The 21373-nt window shown below is 40.7% G+C and overlaps 1 protein-coding gene across 3 annotated transcripts in view; it reads right to left on the reverse strand.

Annotated features, from left to right (window-relative positions):
• ddhd1a (DDHD domain containing 1a) overlaps positions 1 to 20375 on the reverse strand; it is a 39914-nt gene extending 19539 nt beyond the window's left edge. The window contains exons 1-5 of one of the 3 annotated variants that reach the window (XM_010878739.4): positions 19098 to 20375; positions 18056 to 18235; positions 7632 to 7733; positions 4337 to 4465; positions 3588 to 3735 (exon numbers count right to left, since the gene is read on the reverse strand). In XM_010878739.4, the coding sequence (XP_010877041.1) occupies positions 3588 to 3735; positions 4337 to 4465; positions 7632 to 7733; positions 18056 to 18235; positions 19098 to 19911 (1373 nt within the window). In that variant the 5' untranslated portion in view covers positions 19912 to 20375. The remainder of the gene's footprint in view (positions 1 to 3587; positions 3736 to 4336; positions 4466 to 7631; positions 7734 to 18055; positions 18236 to 19097) is intronic. The other 2 variants (XM_020054200.3, XM_010878740.4) reach the window with 2 other exon arrangements.
• Between the last annotated feature and the right edge of the window lie 998 nt (positions 20376 to 21373).

Below are 21373 nucleotides of genomic sequence, written 5' to 3' on the forward strand. Positions count from 1 at the left end.
TTTGGATTCTTTTTAAAAGACATTGAAATCGAAATGTTCATTAGGTCTGGAATACTGCAGCATTTCAAGGCAAGAAATACATTACATACATAGCAGTCAAATTTACAGACACACTACAAACTGTACTGCAGTTATCAACAAAACTGTTGCACTATAAATTTGTTATTATCCAAACACACTTTCCTCAACTGAAAAACTGGTATTGGCCTTACTATGAAAACAAAAAAATAAAAAAATAAATTGGGACTAATAACTGGAAATAATTGGGACATAGGAGGAAATAATTGGGACTTTAGTATAGAAAAGTGAAACATTAATATTTTGGTAATAGTTTGTACGCACAATAGTTTCACTAGTCAATATTCTAATATCACTCTTAACTATTATATAATACTATTAGTATTTCAGAAAGAACTTGTCCCTCATCAGAATTAAGTGAACAAACTTTCATTTTATTTTGATGCTTACTTTTTACAAGTAAGTTTATTTAACAACAACTTTGTTCTTCAGCATTAAAACAATGTAAAGAAAATAGTCAGTGTTAAAATTCTAAATTTATTTTTAATTAATTAAATGCTATTGGCTCATGGCAGATGTGAAAATATGTTACTAAAACCCCCTCAAACAGTTGAGTACCACTGCACATTAACCATGCCGCTTTGAGTTTTTTCTGGCAACAAAATTATTATTTCTGTAAAATATTGTCTCTGGCTTTGTATGAATGGAAAATTATTCCAGTGGCTGCATTTTCTAAAGAATTCCTGATGTAGGATGCTGACTGGGGTGAACCAATCACAAAGTTGTTCCTGTTTCTGATACGGGCATGAGAACCCATATTGCTAACTATAGTGGTTGTCATTATGACTCAGAACTATTCTAATAGTTATGTGGAGCAATTCAATACGGATATGGATATAATTTAGTTTCATTATTACAAATGTATTGCTTTTTATGAGCAAGAGCGGTAATCAGAATCTAGTGTCAGGAAAAAGGGGTAAAGAGAGAAATATTGTTTTTTGAGCGACAAGGTTTGGAAAATATAGTAGAGTGTATAGTAAAGGCTATACTATTGTGTATAGTACAGTGTACAGTAAAGGCCATAGTAGTGTTTCTCAACCCTCTCCTGGGGCCTTTTTTTCATACTCATCAAACCTTTCAATGAACTCTTGTGCTATGTGGATGGGGGCATTGTCAGCCTGGAAGAGCCTCAACAACTAACCATCTTTCAAAGTCACTTAGATCCTTTGGTCTTGCTGTCTTGATCCAAAAAGGAGGTCAACTGGACCTGCTCAGCATTATATAGATGCCACAGAGCATGATAGGATGTTAATTGCTCAATTAGATTATGCAGTACACCAATATTGAAGCATCTGTTATGTTCCTTCACTCACACACTAAAATTCTCAAGTGTTTTCTATTTTACACTAATTAACAATTTGAAGGTGCAGCCTGTGTCAAACTATTCCTTTAACTGCTCATTTAATGCAATGGTATTTGCTATGTTTGTGCCATTGCCATAGCTGGTTATACAACATTTCTCAACACTTAAGGTATATTTCTCCCATATTAAGTAGCCTAGGCACAGACATTGACGACAACACTTTTAAATACCATGCTGTTGTGTATGAGACCAGCGCTTGACTTGGGATATAATAAGTGCAGGAACTAACAAATCACACATTAAACTATTCATCAAAATGTGTTAGTAAGTCTTGTCTAAAAAGGAAACGAAACACTGTTCGCCTAAAATTAGAAGTCCCGGAATACAATTCCTTGAAGTCAAGCACTGTGACAATATCTTGGTGACACTCGCTAGCTGGAAGCATACGTTAACTCAAACAAACATTGACAAACCATCAGTTATATAAACAAAATGTGTCCAGGCATTTAAGTAATCTACAAAAACACATACAGCACCCGTAAAGAAAAACTATTTTGGACATACGATGCTTGTGAAGCGCATCTCATTTATCTTTTTTTGGAGCTGAAAATCGTGTAAACTGCCGATTTGGATACTGCACATGTAGCCATTTTGATTATAATTCTATTAATCGTGCATCACTAAATACAACATGCAGTTGTATTTTTATATTTATTTATTATATTTCAAATACCACAGATTACCATTATTTTGAATCCAGTCAAACTGTGGTAATGAGAATGTTGTTGACAATGCTTCTAAATAACCAAACATTGGCTGTTCTTCCATCTTGATGCTTGAGGGATGGACAATTGTCTAATCCCAGAAATGTAGGGAATGAGGCTTAGAGTTCTTAGGGTTGAGTCAGGGTTGACTTGGTCTACTTTAGCATCCTGCTAAGCGTCTCTAAGTCCCTGTCAGAAACAGACTGCTCTGTGTTAAAGCACAGGGCCAGCCTTGGACAGATGTCTTATTCCAGAAGCTCCCAGAATATCTAAGTGCAAGAAAACAAATGCCGCCAACATCATATGTTGCATTGATTAAAAAATACTGCACAAAGCCAAATCAGCACTACCTAAATTACTTGTGAGAAAGACAACTGTAAAATAATTATTTAGGGTGTATTTCATGTGAAATAACCGTTGCGGGTCACATGTACACTAGATTTTTCTGGGTGTGTGCGAGCATGTTTCATTCCCTGTCATTATCAGTCCCCCGGAGATATTCTCCAGTCTCCTCGCATTACAAAAAAGTCAATTCTCTCTAACTGAAAGGGTCCATTACAAAGGTCAGCATTTGAGAAAGCATTTTTCAAACAATGTGGGAAACAAAAGGAGGGAGAAAGAGATAGTGAGAAAAAGGGAGAGATTTGTCACGGAAGAGCAGATGGCAAGATGGAAACGGCAAAGAAAAGTTGCAAATCTCTTCAGAGCACAAATATTTCCGATATCCATCAATGTGGTTGTTCTCAGTTGCGAACTACAAACTTACGAACAAACTGCTGACCACGAGAGTTTGACAGTAGCAGGGGGCGCACAATGATTTTCGGGGCATCACGGCTAGTGCAAAGGGCGACGACGGCCGTGGCCATCATGAAATGCCTACGCTGCCGTGTACCAGAGTGAAAGAAGAGAACCGATAATGGGAACCGAGATGAACCGATAATGGTAACCGAGATGAACCAGCCTTCTGAACCAGCCTTCTTGATTTACAAATGACTTGAGGTCTATGATGAAGTCTCTTCTTGGAGCAAACTGTAATACACTAACCAGAACTAATGCTACATTACTGAAAAAGTATCAGGTGAACATCGCAATGGTAGAATCGCGTGACAGACGAGCACAACGTGTCTGACAGCGGTCTTAAAAATACAACAGTTCACGACAGACATCTCAGAGAAAAATTTGGGAAATCTATCAAATCACTGACCAATAAGGACTAAGACTGGACACATCCTCATTAAAAATGCAGTACCAGTCAAAGTGAATGGCTAAGTGTGTCCAAACCTTTAACTGCTATTGTATGTCTACTCTTCTAACCTAAATAGAATACAACGTTTTAGGCATCAACGTAACTTTAAAACTAACGCTTAACTCGAAACGCCAAAAAACATGTATAATATTACCAGGATTGCTCTCACGCATGCTTGGAAACAGACTGCACTCACATGCCAGTGTTCTTGATGATGCGTCCCGTGTCCATCTTCTGTCCGATTCCGTGGACTACAAAGACGATGTGCGTGGTCTCGGGGGGCTTGTCCTCCAGGGACGCCTCCTCCACGTAGCCCCGGTGGAGCCGTGTGCCACTGCTGGAGGCTGGGGAGGGGAGGGGAGGGGGGGGCGGGGGAAGGGGGGGGCCATTTTAACTCTGCACAACATTTTCACTCATCAGTGTGTGATAGCTTCTGTTCAACATTAAAGCCACGATAGGCTTAAAATCCTGAACGCCGCTTACATTACATTTTAACAAAGCCACTATATTCCATGACAATACATTAAATGATAACAGTAGCCATCCAATATTTTTAAAGTAATAATAAGGTGACTTTTTAAGGACAGTGGTTGACTACAGGCTGAGCCATTTTTTCTATGGCTCAAGCTGCCATGTCTGGCCTTGTTGGGCGATGGGTTTGAGGGCTCACACTAGACTATCCTGCACTGGGCCATCAGGACATGCAGCTCACGGTCTGGTCACATTCCCAGCGGGCATGGGTAATTGTGTCCAGAGACTGAAATGCACCGCCTCTTTACCGCCACCGACTGATGATGAAAATATTTAGCTGGCCGGGTATGCCTCTCTGAACCTCTCCGCATCTTCGCCGGCGGCCGTGGAGGTTGTGGCTAGCTAGTAGGTGACCTGGCGCCGTGGCGGTGGGAGAGGACGGGGGAGCGTGTCAGTTCATCAGGGTCCACTGACCTTTGGAGAAGCCCAGCTTCTGGGTGACGGTGCGGGCGATCTTGGAGGTGGTGGCGTCGCTGTAGAGGTAGACCTCATCCACACCGTGCCAGTCCACATGGGTGCGACTCAGCTTCAGACTGTGGACAGCTGCAGGGTTAGGGAGGGGAGACGGGAAGTGAGAGCAAGCAGAAAACACCAATGGGAAAGATGAAGATGAACAGATGGAAGTGATTATAAATTTGTCTTACGACGACATTCACCTGGACAATGACAAGCCGGGTCTAGCCTAAAGCTCGATCAAATACAGACTACTGAATTGATCTGCAGAGCGTCGCTAGCATGAAAGTCCACAAAGCCTGCATATTTCAACACCTATCCACCCATCGACTGCTTGGCTGTCATCGACTATGTGATGTTTCAGGTACTGGAGTACAACCCGTCTCAATAGAAAGCCTCGGCCTCCGATGAGAATAGGCTGAACTTAGACCGTGCAGACCATATCCACGACAGATTCCAATATTACATGTCAGCCTTGTTCACCTAGTGGTCATGTGTGGCAAGTAAGAGTGGAAATATGGCATTTATAGTTTAAACGGGGGACGCAGAAACATAAACGAAAATGGTTGACTGGGGTTGGTTTGAAATCCACTGGGGATCCAAATAATAGAAAGAAGTAAGAGATGTACTGTACATGTATGTTTTTTGGAATTAGTCCAAAACAGTCATCAGACCAAACCCTGCGACACACAGCCAAACTGGAGGGATTAGAAGGTCACTGTTAGAGTGCAAGACTAAAGGATTATGTGGAGAGGTGGACATTAAGGCAGACTTTCCCAATGACCTATACTGAGCTTGTGTGGGCCTAATCCTGGATCTGCCCTCTCAAAAGTGTCCCCAGAGAGAGACTGACCTAGAGATAGATTGACAAAAAGATGGGACTCTAGAGTGCTCGCCTCCTAAGATCATGTCCGGATAACTGCTGGTGTGACTTTGTCAGTGTTCTTGTTAGCGTTCAACAAATTCTCAGTCATTTCAGTACGATCTACAGAGCAGGGGAGGCCAAAGCCTGGAATAATCTCTGCTTCCCTTTCCCCACTCTCTCCATCATTCCACTTCCTGATAGGAGGCATTGGAGGAGAGAGTAGATCCAAGAGAGTGAACAGTGTTTCCATCAGTCACATGGAGTTGGGGTAAAGCAGGGGCCTCTCTATTCTAATCTCATCAGAGTATGGAGGAATGAGGACCAGTCATGGGTGCTCCAGCTGATCTGGTTCTTGAATCACGGCTCTTTAGAGGCCTAATGAGGGCAAACTGAATCAGATCCAAAATGGCTGAACGGAATGAAAAACTGCGACTCTGGAATTAACCCATGAAGCTGTGTTAATTGGTCGACCAAATGAAATTGGTTTCCATTCAATCTGGGATGAAACAGATGCGCAGAGAAAACGAGGACTGAATCCCAAACAAGCATGTTTTGACAATTAAAAAACAAACCAAAGGCAATGTTGATCACAATTCTGTTGTGTTGGAATATTGAAGGGAAGAGATTTTTAAGAACTTTTCTCTGGGATACAGCAGCACTTCCTTATTTTACACTGGACACCAGTTAAAAAGCATGCTTTACAAGAATTATCACAACGGTTGCGATCAATTTCACTTCAATTCAGGGGGTGAATTTACATGGAATTGACAAGCAACAGTATACCACACTACTGAACATCTTACTACAATACTTTGCAGTAGCAGCGACAACAGGCAGGTATATCTGATGACCGGGGGAGTACAGTAAGGAATACAGAAGCCCATCACTTAGCCTAAATACAGCTAAATCTGACTCCAATATAAAACAGGATATCCTAAGGAGGTAAATCAGTACTCCTTATTACCCAGCCGTAGAAATAAAAAAAAGCATGGGGAAGGTACTAATATGCTGCCAAATGAAATGAGGTAATGAGATAGACAACCATCTCAGAGCAACCTGTTTTACAGTGGAGTCCAGCCTGGGCCAGGTCCAGACAGGACATAATAATTGGGAAGAACTGACCAAGCCTGGACAGGACAGAACAGGCCAGGCCCAGACAGGATAGAGCAAGGAGAAAAGGAGGGGAGCTTGGATCAAAGCACACTAGAGGATCTAGCAGTCAACCACCCAGAGGTTAAGAGGTTTACAAGAGAAGCTTTCCAACTATGCACCAGAAAGCCAGGGAGGGAGAGGGAAGTGGTAGAAAGACAGATTTACAGATTGTCTGGGAGACCAAGGGCCAAAACTACAGGTGACAGACAGACAGAGTGCATTGCAGCTTTGTTCATGAGGGAAGGAATTATGACACTAAATCAGGGCAAATCTCCTTTCTTCAAAGTAATACCTACGCCGCATTAAAACTGCTATTGTTGGGACGCTAACATAATCTGCACTGTTCACACACAGCTGTATTGTATCCTTTAATTGGCATGGGAGACAATTTCATACAATCCCTAAATAGGGCCAGCCAAACACCTTAGCTATTTTAAAAGTCACAGAAGGTTTCCACATTATGTAGAGAGCCTTGGGGGGCATACCACTGTAAGTGCTAGGACAATAGGTTAGCATTAATTGTGCACTTATCACTAGACAATGTTGTACATACTAAATGTAACCAAGGCCTTTCAGGGTACGCTGACTGTATCCTACTGTGTGTGGACAGAGAGTATAGTTGAACCGAATGCACCAAGCCGGACCTTGGAGGGCCGAGAACTTTGTCCCCTGGGGGCCTGAATGGTGCCTCTGTTTCTTGCCACAAAATGAAAGCTTTGTTCATTCACTTCGAAAGCTGTGCTGGCGATAGGGGAGGTTCATTAAGATGTGCTCATGCTACTAGAGAAAAGTGGAGGCAGACCGTGAGGATTTTGGAAAAGCCACTTACTGAGTTGAGATCTGCCTCTTTCCAATTGGACTAAAAGAGCCTGGAAAGATGTTACTTGGCAACTCTTCACTTACTTGGCTATATCCGAACAGACAGAAAGGCAGACAGGAGCAACACATGCAGGTACACTCCAAATGTCAAGAAAGAAGCAGCAGCAGAAGTGACAAACTGTTACAAAAGACGGAAATTCTAGTAACTAGGCCCAGTTCAATTTGAAAGATTAAGGAGCGGAATCTAGATTAACTTCTACTCGGGTGGGATTGGGTTTCCATTACTGACTGGGCATAGGTCTAGGAAGAGGTGCTCAAAGGGGAAAGCAAAGATCTAGTTCAATCAAGACCTAAGATCTAGAGGGGTGAGGGATTATGGCATATATAATATAGGGGATAAAAAGTCTGGCGGTACAGTACCTGAGCAGCGCTTGCGCTTGAGACATTTAGGTGTGGCACTCGGATGATATCCACTCCATTTGAACAGAAAGGGGAGGTAGAAAGGGGGCAGATGGGAGAGAACTAAAAACCAAGAGACAGTGAGTGACGGACATGATGATGGTTCTTTGTCACAAACAGCTACCCTTGCAATCCCAGTGAGAGTCAAGGCGTTTTTTGTCAAGGAGCATTTCTTTCTGGTAGCCACTGAGTCCTGAGTTTGTGTAATATGGAACTTTAGCCGTTGTCTCATAATCACGTCTGAAAAAGTCACATTGGTAAGAGATCAAAATGAAAGAAATGCATTATAAAACAGTTCTGAACCATAGCCTGCACACAAACACATTTTAATTAAATTACATTAGATTCTTTCATGTGATTAGCAAAGCCCTCGATCTGAATAAAATCAGTCTCCATGTCTACACACATGGCTCATTGTTTTGGCATAAAGGGACAGTCAACCCCAGTTACAGATTGACACATCGGTTCCATAAAAGTCGAAGAACAATGAACTCTGGTTTTAATATCCTTGTTTAACATTTGGGGCACAAATCCTATTCAAATCAAGACGTTTCACGTATGTTAAAATAATCAACAGGCATTTTAATTGATCGTGAAGTATAACAATTTCATTATTGCAAATGATATGTGAACCATGATGGTTTGAAAAGGATTTTTGCCACAAATGCTAGATAAGGAAATATATTTTTGTTATATGGGAGATAAATCAATGTTTTTAACATGTCAGTATTTGCTGCTGCACACAATACTGAGCTGAGAATGACAATCACAAAACCCAAATGCAGCACTATTTGAAATATGCCCAGGACAACGGAGGCACAATGCATTTTGAAAGTATTCATAGACCTTCAATTTATTTTTTTGTGTGCCTATTTATTGAAAATGGAACAACTGTAATCTTATGTACAAGTATTCAGACCCTTTGCCATGACACTCCACATTGAGCACAGATGCATACAGTGTTGTGAATACATCCACCTGTGGCAAATTTATTTTATTGGACATGATTTCAAAAGACACACAATAAGGTCTCACAATTCACATTGCATGTCAGAGCAAAAACCAAGCCATTAAGTCCAAAGAAATATCTGCAGACCACAGAGAGTTTGGTCGTTACATAGATCGGGGAAGGTTATAAAAAACTGTGAAGTATTAAAAGTTCTTAGGAACACCGTGGACTTGATCATTGTAAAATTTAGGAAGTTTCGAACTACCAAGACTCTTCTGAGAGTCAGCTGTCAAGCCAAACTAAGTAGAATGCCATGAAGGGACTTGGGGTGGGAGGTGAGTAAGAACTCAAAAGCCATTCTAACAGAACTCCAGAGTTTCTCTGCAGAGATGGGAGAACCTGCCAAAAGGACAACCATCTTAGCAGCCCTCCAATAATAAGCCCTTTATGGTAGTGGCTACATGGAAGTCACTCATGGGGAATAGATATATGACATGATGTCTCTGGACTCAGAGTAAGAGAAAGAGGAAAAGAGGAAAACATTCTCTGGTCTGAATGCCAAGTGCAGCACCTGGCAAAAACAAAGTATTGCTTGTTACCTGCTTAATACCATCCCCACAGCAAAATACTGTGGTGGAAGCATCATGCTATGGGGATGCTTCTCAGTGGCAAGGCCTCGCACAAATCTCAATAAATTGGCACAAATCTCAACATGTTTTTGCCTTGTCATTATTGGGTATAGCATGCATTAAAAAATTGTTAACCAATTATAAATTAATCCTATAACAAAATATGTCTGATTCATTTCGGAAGTCACTGTATCACCTGAATACTTTCTTAACATTATGTACAAACCTTATTCTTGTTTTACTGCTTCAGGAAACATGTTAAAACATGTGACTGCCAAATGGCTGGTCAAAGGGGGCTACATGAAAATGCTATATGTCCTACATTATCTATGCAAAATTATACAAAAAAAACATGGTCATACAGTATATGGCTACAAATGGCTAAACATTCAAGAATTGAAAAAGCACCTGACAAATTTCAAGAATGCACCTGACATTTCAATGACGAAAACTAGACAGCGGCATCACGGAAGACAAAATAAATGCCACCTGATTACATATTCCTATTGTTTGACGATGAAAAGCGGTAACAAGTCGGGTGGGTGAAAGACCGTCGGCCAAGCGAGAGGGCGGGGAGAAAGTTCAGCCAAGCTGAACTTTATGCATATGCAAAGTGAACCAACCCAAGCTCTGCTAGATAGCTCCCAACCCCTATTAGATTGGCTGGTAATAGGAAGTTCTACCTAACTTGATTGTTAGCTTGTTGAGACCCAGAAAAAAAACAGCGGAATACAGCCAACTGCTTGGTAGCTTGTTTGCGCTTACATGAGTGTAAAGCGTAACAACTTTACATTTCAAGAGGACTTCAAATACAAAAGTCAGTTGACCAGGGTTCCTTTACTGAACAAATTCTAAAGAAGTAAATTATTTTATTAAATATCCATTCTTGACCACAAGGTTCCCCTTTAAAATATTTCCTAAAGGCCAAGCAACTGCTGAGACAGGCACACAACATTATGTCATATGTTGGTTCCAGACACAATGTCAACAGCAATCCTGCAAAACAAGCAGGGTTTCATTTAGAAACATGTCTTTCCAAAAGACTAGCGTGTCAGTCTTGCTGCCATCACATAGCTTATGCCTGTAGTCAGTGGACAGACAGCAGTTACAAGGACTTTGGGACAAGGTCAAAGCCCTTCTCCTACAATGACCTACTGTAGGCCTAGGCCTGCAAGAGAGTTCTGTTTGCAGACTTTCTTGTTGGAGTGGAGTAATGGTCTGAGCTGACTGCCCTGGAGGCTGGGTTCATGTTTAAGGAGTGTTAATCAACCCGAGGGTGTTCCTCTATGAAACCAAAAGAGTTCAGAGACAGGAGCTCATCTGACTATAAAAGTATTATGCAGTTAGTGCAGAGAGACCAAAAAATGTATGTTTAAGTATGATTCATGTTTTCACTCATGCATATATTACTATTTTATTTCAGAAAAGTATTTCATGAGTGTACTGAAACAAAATACTAGATGTCAAGCAAAGATAACTGAACTGTTCCAATACATTTGTTCTTATTTCAATGGGCTACTTGACTGTGCTGAGTTTGTCTAATCATTCACTATGGTACTGACTAAAATAGCATTGTAAAAGACAGAATTCTAGTATTTAAAATATTTGCTTGTCAATGATTTCAATAATTGGAAATAAAATGAACCTAACATTTCTAACGCTTAATCTTGTGCTGGTTTTATTTGGAAAAGCCATGGGTTTAAAGGTACACCTGATACCTATTAAACCCAGTGAAGACTTTTCACATACAGATGGGTGACAAATTAAAGGAAAAGAACAACATAAAGTACCTCAGTAAGGTGTTCGATTCTACAAGTCTCTGGAACTCTACTGGAGGGATGGAACAACATTCTTCCAAAAGATATTTCCTCATTAGGTGTTTTGATGATGGTGAGTGAGAGGTCTGTCTAACACTTAAATCTTTTCCTCTTGCCATTGTGATCCAGAACCGAGGTCAACATGCTACAGAGCTTGATAGGATGTTTATTGCTTAACTGTATAAATCAGGACACCTGTATGGAAGCATCTGCATTCATAATGTTCCTCCACTCATTTATTCAGGTTTTCCCTTTAATTTGTCACTGCTTTATGTTCCACTTTGATTTGATTGTGCGGTATTTATAAGAAATTTCTAAATGTACATTCTGGCAGGTTAGAAAGTATGCTTACCCTACATTATCCCTCTATTACAAATATATAAAATTCTCCTATATTACCACATGTTCAGTACACATGTTCATGAGCTAACTCTCACATGAAATGTTACAACATATATTGTAACGACATAGTTGAGTGTACTGAAACAAAATACTAGATGTCAAGCAAAGATAACTGAAATGTTCCAATACATTTGTTCTTATTTCAGTGGGCTACTTGACTGTGCTGAGTTTGTCTAATCATTCACTATGGTACTGACTAAAATAGCATTGTAAAAGACATGTTGATATTATCGAATGCAAAGATTCCAGTATTAAATTTACTAATTTACTAATATTACTACTAATATTAATTTACTGATTATGTCAACATAAATGTAATTAAAATGTACACCATATTTAAAAGCAAGGACTTTAGAAAACTATCCCAAAAAGTATGTTGGTTGGCTAGCATGTTGGGGGGTTTCGGCAGTTAAATGTATTTACAGTCTGCAAGGGTACACTGGACTAACACGCCTGCATATGGCCTGCGTAGGACAAGAGTACATTTACTAATGGGAATCAGGCCCTCCAGTAGCTCAGGGATACATAAAAGGTATTATGCTCTGCTGTGAATGCTCTCATATATCAAATGTACTCACAGCTATACATACATAGTGCTAGGATAATCAAGACCCGGATGAAAACGTTGTCAATGAGATGTGTTTGGATAATAAACTTGTTGGAATGTAAAATAGTCTGAAAGTGTATCAGGATACCTATGGGTCTTGAGATTGCTGTTCTTTCGTGAATTTGATTAACAAATGAATGTGGAACTCCATTCAGGTTAAGGCCCTTCCCTCTGAGCAGAGATTAGAAACAAGAGATCAGACTTGCAAATGACAGCAGTGCTTTCCTGAGCTTGGCTGGGCTGTGAAAGGGTAATCAGGACAGGCTGGGAGAGAGAAAGAGGAAAAAGGGAAGAGGAAGACAGAAAGAAACAGGCGGAGACAGGGCAGAAAGCAGGGGGCAAGACAATGGGGTAGATAGTCACCTACAGAGATTAAGAAAGAGAGAACAGCACTACTACACCACCTGCATCTATGGATCTGGAGAAAGACATCAATCGGCAACTCCACCTGGAACCACATTACATCAATACAACAGCTACATATAACAGTGTCTAGAGTCAAGCAAAATCCTGCTTACTTTGCTGCTTGGCATATCCTGCTTACTAAGGTATATTACAGTAGCATTTACATATGTAGTACCAATCACATCCAATGTGTTTTTTTTGTTACTTCAGAGTGATTATTTAACCCACAAAAACGTTTTTACACTTTGTTGTGGTACAATCTGGACATGACAATGGATTTGATTGGGATTCTCTCCCTACAACAAGTCCACACACAAACTCTTAAAGATTTGCTTTAATACAAAACTAAACCCTTGAGAACTCTGCAAAATCAACTTTGGAAACAAATATAGCCTGCCCAGGCTGTCAAGTTCAATGGGCACAATTGGATAACAATATCCTTTCAAGTTATCCCACAGATTTGACTGGGAAATTCTAGGACACATTTCTTGTTTTGTAAACCTCTTCAATATATGTGGCTATGAGTTCAGGCTCATTGTCTTGCTGAAATAAGTATCTAATTTTCACAGAGATGGACTGATCATTATGTCACTTAGGAAAGCAATTATTAGCGCCACTGCTGATTTAAGTGTGGTTCATCAAAGGGGTGAACACTTGAGCAATGAAGGCTGTGTTTATAAAAACAAACTCTATTCTATGTATTCTATTTAATATTGTGTGTAGATGTGCTCTCTGGTAGAAGTTTCAGATTGAATAGTCCAGGGAAAAGAACAGCACATATTAAAACATATTTTTATACACACTCAAGTAGCCTAAAAACGGAATAACTCCCCAAAGTCACCAGCTCTGGGCCAGCCTCTAGTGCCTAGCCAGCCTCCATCACGGATATTAATACCCTGCTCCTTAGGTGTAATCACAGTGAAAAGAGCCACGGCGCCTCAGTGGGACACTTTTCTGGAGGTGCCTTTTTATTCACACTTCAATTCTCCTGGAGTTTCCACTCCTCCGTGTGTGTGTGTGTGTTAGGGATGCAACAGTACACGGTATGTTATCGAACAGTTCGCTACACCCCCTATGGTTCAATATGCACGTGTGAACTAAAGCGTTACGATATGCCGGTAATTTTCCTATATTTTCATGTTTGGGGGCGGCAGACTACATCCCCAGAACCAGATGCGTAGCTTGTGAACAGGCAAGGAAGGCAACTGCTTGGGGCCCCAGGCCGTTAGAGGGCTCCTGAGGGCTGACAAACTTTACTCCACAGCAATGTCTCAAAATGTGGCAATCGCAGTGAGCGCAACCCCCTCCACCTTGAACAACCAATGGACGATCTGCAGTGACATCTCAGTAGGAAGCCTCAATAACGGTGCCCCACAGGGTATCGGCAGGTTTCAGGAAGTTACATTTAAGACATTTAAGGCTTTTTTAATGCCACTACGAATTCAATAAAACCAAATTCACACCAACAACCCATGCAAATAAATACATAAGGACACCAATATTCGTTGCATTGCTTTGCCACTGTCGGCTAATCGAGTGGAAACACTTCTAACATGATGACGTATTTCATACCGAGCCGTACCATTACCGTGACCCACAAACCGCAAAACGTACCGTACCATGGGCCCACAGTACCGTTGAATTCCTAGTATGTGTTTGTATATACACTATTTAAATGTAAAGTAATATCAAATACAGAGCAGAAACTGAGTTTCAATACAAACAGTCTCATATATATTTATTTGCCCTTTGAGTGCTTCCATAAGATCCTCAAACCAGACTGGCAATGTAAGAATCTTTGACTTCTTTGAAACTGCAATTGCATTCTTGAGTAGCTACTAAAATCACTTCCGCAGTAAAGCTGCCAAGTGGATCGATAAATGTGGCAACTGCCAATTTCCATCCTCAATGTAGGCAGCAGAGTCAGTGGCAAATTGTCACACTTGGCCATAAGCACCTGATGAGGAAAGAGGAACCATTTCAAAGCAAAAAATAAATACAGATATTTTTAATTATAATAAGTGGCTAAAGATATGAGAAATGTCTTGCCATTTCACATCCTCTTTCCATATGACACGGTAGAAGTAGGTCGTTAAGGTAAGATGGGACAGAGCATTCCTCCACTCCCACAGGTCTTCCTGAGCTACAATAGTCTCATGCCAGCATAACATGCCCATTTGCCTTTCCATATATTTTCTGCTCCACTAGTCTTCGGCAGGCTGCTAGAGCTTCAGGTTGGGGACGGAGGGGAGGGGTGAAGGAAAACAAATTAGAGGAAGTGTAAAAACAAGATGTCGCAGTAGATGACAGTTGCCTATGGGCTCCTGACCAATACTGCTATATTGTGTTATTTTATGCTGATGTCTACTTTTTGTAACATTCTCATATTTTCCTAAGACTGAGAGGAAGCATTTTTTGTTCCTTATATCCCACCATAAACCAATGCTAGCACTAAGCAAACTGGAAAATTCATACAGAGTTTCTAGTAACTGGAGACCTAACTGTAGGAAAACATTTTAGGTCACTTAATTTAACAACATGTCACAACTGTGCAATAAAAGGTAAAATCAAATATGGACTGTTATTTCACATAGAAATGGGCATAAGGCCCTCCCCAGCCATCATTCTAATAATTTGCATCATGTCTACAAGCAAAACTCAAACAGGAAATATCAGTGACGTAGAAAAATAAATAAGTGGTTGGATAAAGCAGATGCTAAACTGTTCTGGGACTCATCCAACCAACATTTAGTTTACCACAATAGTCACAAGCCTCATTAATAAGTGCATCGAAGACCTCCTCCTCCCAGTGACCATAGAAACATAAACATCCCAAACAAGAAGCCATGGATAACAGGCAACGTCGTATAACCAAGAGAGTCATCAATACAGGACCTCCGCTTACTCAGATGTGGCAGGGCTTGTACTATCTCAAACAACAAAGGCAAACCCAGTCACCCAAGCGTACCAGACAAGCTAAACGCCTTTCATTGTTCCTTCTTTAACAAGGTTAAGTTGACTGAGAGGATGTTCTTAGTTACCGTCTTGCTTGAGGACAGAACAACAGATTTTTTCACCCAGCTCAGGAATTTGATCAAGGAACCTTTGGAGGATGTGCAGACCAGCTGGCAGGTATTTTAACAGACATGTTCATTCTCTCCCTGCCAGGTCCGCAGGCATAATATCAACAGGTTTCAAGCAGGCCCTAGTCCTTGTGCGTAAGAACCCAACCTGGCTTAATGACTATCATCTAGTAGCACTCACATCTGTAGCCATGCAAGTCTTTGAAAGGCTGGTCAAGGCTCACATTACCACTATTCTTTCAGACAACATGGACCCACTCCAGTTTCCATACCGCTCCAACAGATGACAGAAAATCTATAACACTCCCTACTGCTCTCGCCTACTTGGACAAAAGTGATATCTAAGTGAGAATGACGTTCATCGACTATAGCTCAAAGTTCGACAGTGTCCTGCATGTTCATCAGTAATCTCAGGACCCTGGGAGCGAACACCTCTCCCGGCAACTGGGTTATGGACTGCCTGACGAGCAGCTCCTAAGTGGTGTGGGTAAGCAAAAACATCTGCCATATTGACACTCAGCACAGCGTCCCTCAGGGCAGAGTGCTTAGTCCCCTTTTGTACTCCTTATTTACCTACCATGTGGGAACCAATGACTCAAACCAAGTGTTTGCTAATGAAGGCGATAGGCAGGTTCAAATCTGATACCAAGACAAAGACTATGCAGAATGGTACAACAAAAAAGAAGCTAATGCAGCAGGTACTACTGAGGTATGAGCACGCCCCCATTGACAAGCGGGTCGAGAGCTCCAAGTTCCTCATAGTTTAAGTCACTGAGAAATGAACATGGCTTTCACACACACACAAACAGACACACAGTTGTGAAGAGGGTAGGTTCCACCTCAGTAGAATGACAAGATTTGGCATGAGCCATCGGACACTCAGAATCACGTCCGTACAATACAAGGTACTTCAGAAAGAAGTGCAAATGGAGCATGGTGAGAGTTCATCACAAGGGCAGAATCAAACCAGTTCAGGTAGTTTACACCAGGCAATTACACAATGCAGCATCAAAAGGCCCTGAAAATATTGATCTATGTTACATGCGCGGTCTCTGCATCAGCACCAAGGGATTTTATATCTTGATGGCATGGTGGCACCAACAGGAAAATAGTGGTGGTACATGAACATTTTACAAATAATAAAAAACTGATTGAATTTGGAAATTATAAAAAAATGTATTCAAATCAGACTGAGTATCAGATTCTGACTAAATTGTAACTTAACTGTTCTCCTACATAGACTTAAAAAGTTTGAGCTCACAATAGTAAGAACCATATACTTGTCAGGCAGAACTTACACAAGTGGCAGCGCTCGTTTAAAAATACATTATTTCGATAAATACAGCAGTTAACTTGAATAATGTAACCAAAATCAATCCAATGGATTACAAATAGTTTATATTGTAAGTTCAACTTCTGATAATGTTACAGTAATGTGAAGGAGGACTTTGGCAAGCTGGAGCATAGCCAATAACATTACACTTAAGATAAAACACATACTGAGAGTAAATGAGAATTTATTATTCACTAAATCATACACTCAATACATATTTGGGAAATGCATAAAAAAACAATTTTAAAACCCAAGCATTATTTACAGTAAATATAAGCATGGAAAGAAATAACGAGATATTCATACTTCAACGACACTGCCTGGCCAAAAAAATTTCACCATTGGGATATAAATAAGCAAATACTTAAGAGCCTATGAATGAATAATTATTGCAGTAATTAATATGTTTCATCTGTCAACAGTTCTATCAACTCTAACTGATGCAATGACTACACTAACGTTTTTATTTTTATTAATTTCCCCCTCGAAGATTTCAGTTTGTTTTTCTATTGAATTGTTCACATTATAGGTCACATTAAAAGTGGAAAGAGTTCTGACATGATTCATCATTGTCTCATTCTTTTACATTACAAAATCCTGGCATTTTCACAGGGGTGTGTAGACTTTTTATATCCACTGTGTCTCATATGTCCATAATACACTTTCCAGAACAGTGCAGTCATTCTTAGATCATTTTTAAGCCATCCTGTTCTTTAAGCTAACTAGTTGTTTTACCCCCTTGCAGTGTAGCCTCTATAGTTTGGCTGTTTAATTACTCTTCGAATGGTAGTAGCTGACATCTTCCATGGCCTACATGGCCATAACCGGCGAGTGCATTTCTGCAGCTGTTCCAAATTTTTGTTTTTAAAAAGCCAAAGGTTTTGGCTATGTTTCTGATTTGAGATTTTTCTGACTTATGACAGCTTCCTTGACTTTCGGTGACACCTATTTGGTCCACATGTTGACAGACTAGATAGACAGCTCTTTGGATCACTGCACAGCAGTTTGGCATATCTTTTAACGCTGGGCTGTAGAAAAAACTAAAAGAGAACTGTATCCTTCCGGGACTACAGAGGGAGACAACTGATATACAGACCTACCCTCATCCATAATCATTTAAGCCTAAACCCCATTTACCAAAAGCCCCAGAGTTGTCTCACCATCTTTGCTGTCGACCGTCTTGGCCATTACGGAGTCAGAATCGAAGCTGTCCTGCATCTGTTGCCCACGAAAACGGGTCAGGTGTTCCAGCTCAATGAGGTCACTCTCATCCTCCTCCAATGGGAGCCAGCTGCCGTCGATGAACCACTGGCCCCTCATAACCAGGATGCTTTCCTGCTCTGGGGGAAGAGAAATGCTCAGGACGGTCGAGCAGTCCGAGTCAAGTTTGAATATAACAAAAACATTGTTTTCAACATTGTGATGCCGTCCTCATCATTCCCTGCAGTTGTAAATCCCCAATCAGTCACTTGAGACAGAGATTAATAGCCTAGCGTCTACAGACTATTGTAAGACAAATATACACAGAGTATCATCGGTGCATATCTAGAAAAGTTCAATAATGTTCCTTTACAAAGACAAGTTAAGGTAGATAGGCACCAGGTCCACTAATCAGCATGGGTCAATTAATTTTCACCATGCCTGGCCTGGCTAATATTAATTAGTAAGCGCAGTCCAGAAACATCCAATCTAGGCAGTACCCTGGACAGCGGATAGACTAATAACATTATTGTGGGTTTGTAATAGGTCGCACAAACAAATGTTGTGTTCATGATGTTGCTCAAATGCAATGGCCCACCAGATTGTGACTCTTTAGCATGCATGACTCATAATATTACAGAGACAGATTTCATACGTGACATGAAGGAATGCTGCCAACATTATGCCAAACCCATCTCTGACCTCATGAGTACAAGGTAATGTAATCTCTGTTGACCTGATAGCGATTTGTCCACACAGTCTGAACCCTCACACTGAAGACAAGTGGGAATTAAGAACTAGAGATTATATACAAAACTAAACATCTGGCACCAGCTTTAGCTTGCCAGTGGAAGGCGAATCACATTACTTTGGAACATGGGTTCTCAACTAAAATACTCAATGTGCAAAGTAACCATCTAGCACATTTCTTTACAAGCCAAAACGTATACATGAATGTTGAGAAGATAGGTTTGAAAGAGAATGCTTCCTATTGATACTTACGATTCCAGTACACAGGATAACATTCCCTTTCTTTGACGTCCACTTCATACAACCCACCCCTGACACATACAGCTTCTACGTTAATGTTAATTAAATCTATGTCTCTTCCTTCTGTTGCCTCTGTTCTCACTATCAAACCCCGGTCCCTATGCATCCCAGTTCTCGGATCCGACACAGGTCCTGTTCGCTCCATTCCGTTTGATCCTGGAGTAGTCGCGTCCAGCCCACTTGTATTCTCTTCTTCATAACCTTCATCCGTCCCCAGAGAGCCCTGACGCTTGATTGTGCCAGGGTTTAATTCGCAGAATTTACGGAACATAACCTCAATTTTCAGAGAGTCGTGCCCAACGAAAGGCTTCCAGTTTTTTTTGTCCTCTTTATAAAACCAACGCACCTCTTCTGGTCCCAATTCGGTGACAATCTCGTTGTATCGGTGCCTTGAACTGCTGGACCGAGTCCTCTTTCTGCTTTCCAGCACAGGGACAACTTTCCGGCCATTTTCACTGAAATCCTGAGCACTGGGGTCTAGGTAGGTTTCTGGAGGACTCCGGTTGTTGTGACATCCGGGGTAAGCCTCCTCTAGGCCCAGTATCATGCCGTCTGGAGGAACCCGATGGTGACCTCGCAACAACGGCAGGTGCCTGTCCAGACCTGGCTGCATCGTTTCGCCCATGGGCTCTTCATAACAGCAAACAAATACATCGTTTTCCAAATCCCAGTCTCTGTTGTTGTTGCTGACAGACAAAACCCTCTTCTCGGGGCTCTGTGGAGAGCTGCTTAGCAAAGACGTCTGATTTGAAAAACTACTCGACATAACTATTGAGCTAGATGTATCGTCATTAGCTAGCTAGCAAGCTAGCCGACCCTACATATGTTTTTCTACGCTGTAACTAGGATAGGCACGCCATCGGTTTGACGAGCTAAACAGATATTACAAGCTCAAACGGTTCCGCTTAGCTGTGCAGCCCACGCACTTACAAGCAGCCATCTATAGCTTGCTAGCTAACAAGCTTCCATCCGAAAAATATGTTGCTATAATTCCCTCTTCCACACAAGCACGTCAAGTTGTTGCAGCTGTACAATTACCAACCCATTTGCCGAAAAAGGTCGTAGAATCCTTTCGATCCGGCTTTATTTTTTAAAAGAAATCCCTAACTACCTCCTATAGATTCCTAGTGAATGGAATCTATGATCATTTCGTGTCTAAACAACTAGCCGGCTTGCATGGATACACAAATGCGTGCCTTCCAGGTGACAGCAGAGCTCAGCTGACGCTTGACGCATGGATCACAAGATTCCTCCGCCCAGATATGAACGCGCACGTAAATAGTACGTACTGTGTCGCGCTGTAGAGACGACTGGGAACGCTATGTTTGTTTCATTCATCAACTCAGTTATCCTGGCAACCCGTTAGAACATGTTTTCACAGGAACTGACAGAGATGTAAAAAAGTACAAATACAGGGACTTGGCTGTGTTTGGCTGTGTTCACCATTTTAGGGACGTTTCTAATTGACCACACAAAGGGAGTTCATAACTAGACATTGGTCAATGAAAATAAAGAAATAATAAAAAATAATAACATTACATATTTCACATGAAGCGTTAAAACCCTACAAAGACCAAACCAAAGTTGTTTCATTTATTTAGGCTATCTCAATTTCAAAATCCTAAACGTGTTATGAGTATGAGTATTTAAATTTGCATAAACATAAATTAACCCTAAGACAAGTGTCTAACACATTTCTAGCTAAAGAGAACAAAACAAATGTCTTTAACGTGTTTAGACTATCCCAATATGAAATGCTTAAAGGTGCATTGACTTTGACGACATACATTTGGATACATTTGGATAATTAATATTAATTAATCCCAAAATAGTATTTCCTGAATTGTTGAAGTTAGAGAGACCAAACAACATTTATTTTGCATGGTTAGGCTCATCTTCAGAATCCTATACTTAACGTTTATTTTTAAAGAGTTATAGCCGGCAACTTTACTTTTACATTTAAAATCTAGTTTCGCTTACACTTTATTTTGAGTGTCTCAGTGTCCACTCTGCCATGCTCTACAAATAGTCAACAAACAAACTATCAGCATACAGTTTGTATAGAAAGTCACCACCCACCTTTCAAAATGTTCATGTTTCGTGGCCTTACAGCCTGAAATTAAAACACATGAAATTATAATTTTTCCAGCTTTATCTACACACAGTAACTCACAACATCCAATGAAAAAAATGTAAACAATAAAATACCCTATTTGGAAATGTGCATA

Source organism: Esox lucius, chromosome 15, assembly GCF_011004845.1.
Source record: "Esox lucius isolate fEsoLuc1 chromosome 15, fEsoLuc1.pri, whole genome shotgun sequence".
Lineage (NCBI taxonomy): Eukaryota > Metazoa > Chordata > Actinopteri > Esociformes > Esocidae > Esox > Esox lucius.